Consider the following 7,663-nt stretch of genomic DNA (forward strand, 5'->3'; position numbering starts at 1 on the left):
GGGGTTATGGATCTATAGGGGGTTATGGGTCAATGGGGCTTATGGGTCCATGGGGAGTTATGGGTCAATGGGGGGTTATGGGTCCAAAGGGGGTTATGGGTCAATGGGGGTTATGGGTCCAAAGGGGGTTATGGGTCAATGGGGGGTTATGGGTCAATGGGGGTTATGGGTCAGTGGGGGGGTTATGGGTCCATGGGGAGTTATGGGTCAATGGGGGGTTATGGGTCAATGGGGGTTATGGGTCAATGGGGGGTTATGGGTCAATGGGGGTTATGGGTCAGTGGGGGGTTATGGGTCATGGTGAGTTATGGGTCAGTGGGGGTTATGGGGTCCATGGGGAGTTATGGGTCAGTGGGGGTTATGGGGTCCGTAAGTGTTGTGGGTCTATAGGGGGTTATGGGTCAATGGAGGGTTATGGGTCCCTAGGGGATTATGGGGTCCATGGGGGTTATGGGTCCATGGGGGGTTATGGGGGGTCCATGGGGGGTTATGGGGGGGGTCCATGGGGGGTTATGGTTCCCTTGGGGATTATGGGGTCCATGGGGGTTATGGGGGGGGTCCATGGGGGGTTATGGGGGGTCCATGGGGGGTTATGGGGGGGGTCCATGGGGTTTTATGGGGGGCTCCGTGGGCTCTCACCCGCGCCGAGGCGCCGCAGTGGGTCCGGCTGCAGGAGGCAGGAGATGAGGTGCTGAGCGTCGGGGGGCAGCGCCTCGTCCCCCTCCGGCCACAGGATCTCATCTGGTGTGGGATGGGGACACGGATGCAGGGATACAGGGATAGAGGGATAGAGGGATGCAGGGATAGAGGGATAGAGCGATGCAGGGACACAGGGATGCAGGGATACAGGGATGCAGGGATAGAGGGATACAGGGATAGAGGGATGCAGGGATACAGGGATAGAGGGATAGAGGGATGCAGGGATACAGGGATACAGGGATACAGGGATAGAGGGATGCAGGGATACAGGGATACAGGGATAGAGGGATGCAGGGATAGAGGGATGCAGGGATACAGGGATAGAGGGATGCAGGGATACAGGGATACAGGGATAGAGGGATGCAGGGATACGGGGATACAGGGATGCAGGGATAGAGGGATACAGGGATAGAGGGATGCAGGGATACAGGGATAGAGGGATGCAGGGATAGAGGGATGCAGGGATGCAGGGATAGAGGGATGCAGGGATACAGGGATAGAGGGATGCAGGGATACAGGGATACAGGGATAGAGGGATGCAGGGATACAGGGATACAGGGATGCAGGGATAGAGGGATGCAGGGATACAGGGATAGAGGGATGCAGGGATACAGGGATACAGGGATAGAGGGATGCAGGGATACAGGGATACAGGGATGCAGGGATAGAGGGATACAGGGATAGAGGGATGCAGGGATACAGGGATAGAGGGATGCAGGGATAGAGGGATGCAGGGATGCAGGGATAGAGGGATGCAGGGATACAGGGATAGAGGGATGCAGGGATACAGGGATACAGGGATAGAGGGATGCAGGGATACAGGGATACAGGGATGCAGGGATAGAGGGATGCAGGGATACAGGGATAGAGGGATGCAGGGATACAGGGATACAGGGATAGAGGGATGCAGGGATACAGGGATACAGGGATGCAGGGATAGAGGGATGCAGGGATACAGGGATAGAGGGATGCAGGGATACAGGGATACAGGGATAGAGGGATGCAGGGATACAGGGATACAGGGATGCAGGGATAGAGGGGTACAGGGATGCAGGGGTACAGGGATACAGGGATGCAGGGATGCAGGGATACAGGGATACAGGGATAGAGGGATAGAGGGGTACAGCGATGCAGGGATGCAGGGATAGAGGGGTACAGGGTTGCAGGGACACAGACACCTGAGTGCAGGGATGGAGCTGCCAACCCCAGCACATCCCTGTGCCTGCCCCTGCCCCTATCCCCACATCCCACATCCCACACCCCACATCCCATTCCCCATATCTCACACCCCACACCCCACATCCCATATCTCATATCCCCATTCCCCAAACCCCACACTCCACATCCCACATCCCATATCCCACACCCCACATCCCACATCCCCACTCCCCATATCCCCACACCCCACATCCCATATCCCATATCCCACACCCCACATGCCATATCCCCATTCCCCATATCCCCATTCCCCACACCCCACATCCCACATCCCACACCCCATATCCCACATCCCATTCCCCACATCCCACACCCCAATCCCCACGCCCCACACCCCACACCCCACATCCCACACCCCACATCCCCACACCCCACACCCCACATCCCACACTCCACATCCCCACACCCCACATCCCACACTCCACATCCCCACACCCCACGCCCCACACCCCACTTCCCACACCCCACACCCCACATCCCACACTCCACACCCCACATCCCACACCCCACATCCCCACACCCCACACCCCACATCCCACACCCCACACCCCACATCCCACACTCCACACCCCACATCCCACATCCCCATTCCCTATCCCCACACACCCCCATCCCCACACCCCACACCCCACACCCCACACCCCACACCCACACATCCCACACCCACCCCACACCCCACACCCCACCCCCCCCCCCCATTCCCCATATCCCCCATACCGGATATAACCTGCCCGAAAAGCTCCTCGGGGGTGTCCCCAAAGAAGGGCACGCACCCCACCAGGAACTCATAGAGGACGATGCCCATGGCCCACCAGTCCACGGGCTTCCCATAGCCCTGCCGCAGGATCACCTCGGGGGCGATGTACTCGGGGGTCCCGCACACCTATGGGGCAGGAAGTGGGGGGTTTGGTGGTACCCATGGTACCCCCCCCACATCCCAATCCCATTCCCATCCCTACCTGCTTGTCCCGGAACTCCCGAGCATCCTTTTCCATGTGGCCCTCGTAGAGGTTGGTGGTGAGGCTCATGAGCCCCATCTTGGAGAGCCCGAAGTCCGTGAGCTTCACGTGGCCCAAGGAGGTGATGAGGAGGCTGCGGGTGGGACCCATAGATTGAGGGGGGGGGGACCCACACATTGGGGTGGGATCCATGCATTGGGGTGGGATCCACGCATTGGGGTGGGATCCACACATTGGGGTGGGATCCATGCATTGGGGTGGGATCCACGCATTGGGGTGGGATCCATGCATTGGGGTGGGATCCATGCATTGGGGTGGGACCCACACATTGGGGTGGGATCCATCCATTGGGGTGGGACCCACACATTGGGGTGGGATCCATGCATTGGGGTGGGAAACACGGCTCGGAGGGGGGACCCACACATTGGGGTGGGACCCACACATTGGGGTGGGATCCATGTATGGGGTGGGACCCACATATTGGGGTGGGATCCACACATTGGGGTGGGATCCATGCATTGGGGTGGGATCCATGCATTGGGGTGGGAAACACACATTGGGGTGGGATCCATGCATTGGGGTGGGACCCACACATTGGGGTGGGACCCATGGCTCGGGGGGGAGGGGGGACGGACCCATGGCTTCGGGGGGGGGACACCCACACATTGGGATGGGACCCATGCATTGGGGTGGGACCCACATGTTGGGATGGGACCCATGCATTGGGGTGGGACCCACATGTTGGGATGGGACCCATGCATTGGGGTGGGACCCACATGTTGGGATGGGACCTATGCATTGGGGTGGGACCCACATGTTGGGATGGGACCTATGCATTGGGGTGGGACCCACATGTTGGGATGGGACCTATGCATTGGGGTGGGACCCACACATAAGGATGGGACCCACTCAAGGGGATGGGACCCACACATGGGGATGGGACCCACACATAAGGATGGGACCCACACATGGGGATGGGACCCACACATGGGGATGGGACCCACACATGAGGATGGGACCCACACATGGGGACGGGACCCACACATCAGGATGGGACCCACACATGAGGATGGGACCCACACATGGGGATGGGACCCACACATCAGGATGGGACCCATACATAGGGATGGGACCCACACATGGGGACGGGACCCACACATGGGGACGGGACCCACACATGGGGATGGGACCCACACATCGGGATGGGACCCACACATGGGGACGGGACCCACACACCAGGATGGGACCCATACATCGGGATGGGACCCACAGATGAGGATGGGACCCACACATGGGGATGGGACCCACACATGGGGATGGGACCCACACATGGGGATGGGACCCACAGATGGGGATGGGACCCACACATGAGGATGGGACCCACACATGGGGACGGGACCCACACATCAGGATGGGACCCACACATGAGGATGGGACCCACACATCAGGATGGGACCCACACATCGGGATGGGACCCACAGATGGGGATGGGACCCACACATGGGGATGGGACCCACAGATGGGGACGGGGCCCCCCCCCCCCGCCGGCTCCGGACCCACTTGTCGGGCTTGAGGTCGCGGTGGACGATGCCGTAGTTGTGCAGGTACTCGAGGGCCAGCACGGTCTCGGCGAAGTAAAGCCGGGCCAGCTCCAGCGGCAGCGCCCCGATGTGCTTCAGCAGCGTGGCACAGTCCCCGCCTGGGGGGGGCACGATATGGGGGGGGGTGTCACGATATGGGGGGTGTCACGATCTGGGGTGTGTCACGATATGGGGGGATGCCATTATATGGGGGGGTGTGTCACGATATGGGGGATGTGTCACGATATGGGGTGTGTCACAATATGGGGAGTGTGTCACGATTTGGGGGGTGTCACGATATGGGGGGTGTCACGATATGGGGGTGTCACGATATGGGGGGGTGTCACGATATAGGGTTGTCACGATATGGGGGTGTGTGTCACGATATGGGGGGGTGTCACGGTATGGGGGGGTGTCACGATATGGGGGATGTGTCACGATATGGGGGGGTGTCACGATATGGGGGGGTTGTCACAATATGGGGGGGTGTCACGATATGGGGGGTGTCACAATATGGGGAGTGTGTCACGATATGGGGGGTGTCACGATATGGGGTGTGTCACAATATGGGGGGGTGTCACGATATAGGGGTGTGTCACGATATGGGGGGGTGGTGTCACGATTTGTGGGGATGCCACGATATGGGGGGGGTGTCACGATATGGGGGTGTCACGATATGGGGGGTGTCACGATAGTGGGTGTGTGTCATGATATAGGGCTGTCACGATATGGGGGGTGTGTCACAATATGGGGGGTGTGTCACGACATAGGGGTGTCACGATTGGGGGGTGTGTCACGATAGGGGGGGTGTGTCATGATATAGGGGTGTCACGATAGGGGGGGGTGTGTCACGATAGGGGGGGTGTCACGATATGGGGGGGGTGTCACGATATGGGGGGGTGTGGTCTCATGATTTGGGAGGATGCCACGATATGGGGGGGGTGTCACGACATGGGGGGGGGGGGTGTGTGTCACGATATGGGGGTGTCATGATATGGGGGGGGTGTGGTGTCACAATTTGGGAGGATGCCACGATATGGGGGTGTGTGTCACGACATGGGGGGGGTCACAATATGGGGTGTCACTATATCGGGGTGTCATGATAGGGGGGATGTCACAATATGGGGGTTGTGTGCGGGTGTGGTGTCATGATATGAGGGGATGCCACAATATGGGGGTGTGTCACGACATGGTGGGGGGGTCACGATATCGGGGGTGTCACAATATGGGGGGTGTGTCACGATATGGGGGGTGTCACGATATGGGGGTTGTGGGGGGGGCGGTGTGGTGTCACAATATGGGGGGGATGTCACGATGTGGGGGTGTGTCACAACATGGGGGTGTGTCACGATATCGGGGGGTGTCACGATATGGAGGGTGTGGGGGGTGGTGGTGTCTCGATTTGGTGGGGATGCTACGATATGGCCCACCCGGTCGTGACGTGGATGGGTCTGTCGTGACATGAACCACCCCACTGTGACATGAATCACCCCATTGTGACATAAACCACCCCACTGTGACATGAACTGCCCTGCTGTGACATAAACCACTCTGTACCATGATAGCTGGACCCGTATCGCGATATCCAGCCCAGTATCATGATACCCAGGCCCCATATCACCTAATATTGCGTTACCCAGCCATATATCATGATGCCCTGGCCCCATATCACCACATATCGTGATACCCATCTCAGTATCATGATTCCCTGGCCCCACATCATCTGACATTGTGATACCATCCCAGTATCGCGATACCCATCCCAGTATCACGATACCCTGGCCGCATATCACCTAATATCACGACACCCACCCCACTATCGTGACACTTCGGCCCCATATCACCTAATATCATGACAGGCATCCCAGTCTCATGATACCCTGGCCCCACATCATCTAATACTGTGATACCATCCCAGTATCGCAATACCCATCCCAGTATCACGATACCCATCCCAGTATCGCGATACCCATCCCAGTATCACGATACCCATCCCAGTATCACGATACTCTGGCCACATACCACCTAATATCACGACACCCACCCCACTATCGTGACACTTCGGCCCCATATCACCTGCTATCATGACAGGCATCCCAGTCTCACACCACCCTGGCCCCGCATCACCTAATATCGCGACACCCAGCCCAGGACGGCGATTAACCGGGCCCCACATCACCTCATATCGCGACACCCATCCCAGTCTCAGGCCAACCTGGCTCTGTATCACCTCATATTGTGACAACCATCCCAATCTCGCGCCACCCTGGCCCCGCATCCCCTAATATCGCGACACCCAGCCCAGGACGGCGATTAACCGGGCCCCACATCACCTCATATCGCGACGCCCGTCCCAGTCTCACGCCACCCTGGCTCTGTATCACCTCATATCGCGACACCCATCCCAGTCTCAGGCCACCCTGGCCCCGCATCACCTAATATCGCGACACCCAGCCCAGGACGGCGATTAACCGGGCCCCACATCACCTCATATCGCGACACCCATCCCAGTCTCGCGCCACCCTGGCCCCGCATCACCTAATATCGCGACACCCAGCCCAGGACGGCGATTAACCGGGCCCCACATCACCTCATATCGCGACGCCCATCCCAGTCTCAGGCCACCCTGGCCCTGTATCACCTCATATCGCGACGCCCATCCCAATCTCGCGCCACCCTGGCCCCGCATCACCTAATATCGCGACACCCAGCCCAGGACGGCGATTAACCGGGCCCCACATCACCTCATATCGCGACGCCCATCCCAGTCTCGCGCCACCCTGGCCCCGCATCACCCGCTATCGCGCTATATCGCGACATGCACCCCCCGCCACGCACCTTCCACGTACTCCATGACCATGCAGAGGTGGCGGCGGGTCTGGAAGGAGCAGAAGAGGCTGACGACGAAGGGGTTCTCGGCGAAGGTGAGGATGTCGCGCTCCACGAAGGCCTGCTCCACCTGGTTGCGCAGGAGCAGGTTCTGCTTGTTGATCTTCTTCATGGCGAAGCGCTGCCGCGTCGCGCGGTGCCGCACCAGGTACACGGCCCTGACGGGGAGCGCGGGACGTGAGCGGGGATGGGGGGCGGACCCGGACCCAGACCTATCCATGGCCCCCATACGCATCCTGAACCCCATCCCCATCCTAAACCCCATCCCCATCCCCATCCCAAACCCCATCCCCAACCCTATCCCCATCCCCAACCCCA

General features: G+C 59.5%; 1 protein-coding gene across 1 annotated transcript; it reads right to left on the reverse strand.

Annotated features, from left to right (window-relative positions):
* Positions 1-639: 639 nt before the first annotated feature.
* Positions 640-7,565, reverse strand: LOC130607381 (microtubule-associated serine/threonine-protein kinase 3-like; the record flags this gene model as incomplete). Its single annotated transcript, XM_057424434.1, has 5 exons — positions 7,295-7,565; positions 4,437-4,575; positions 2,877-3,009; positions 2,635-2,800; positions 640-741 (listed from the first exon to the last, which is right to left on the reverse strand). Coding segments are annotated over exons 1-5 (811 nt in total), but the record flags the coding sequence as incomplete, so codon positions are not given.
* Between the last annotated feature and the right edge of the window lie 98 nt (positions 7,566-7,663).

This window comes from Pezoporus wallicus, unplaced genomic scaffold (genome assembly GCF_028554395.1).
Source record: "Pezoporus wallicus isolate ANWC-B61680 ecotype Strahan unplaced genomic scaffold, APGP_CSIRO_Pwel_v1 contig_14324, whole genome shotgun sequence".
NCBI classification, from domain to species: Eukaryota; Metazoa; Chordata; class Aves; order Psittaciformes; family Psittacidae; genus Pezoporus; species Pezoporus wallicus.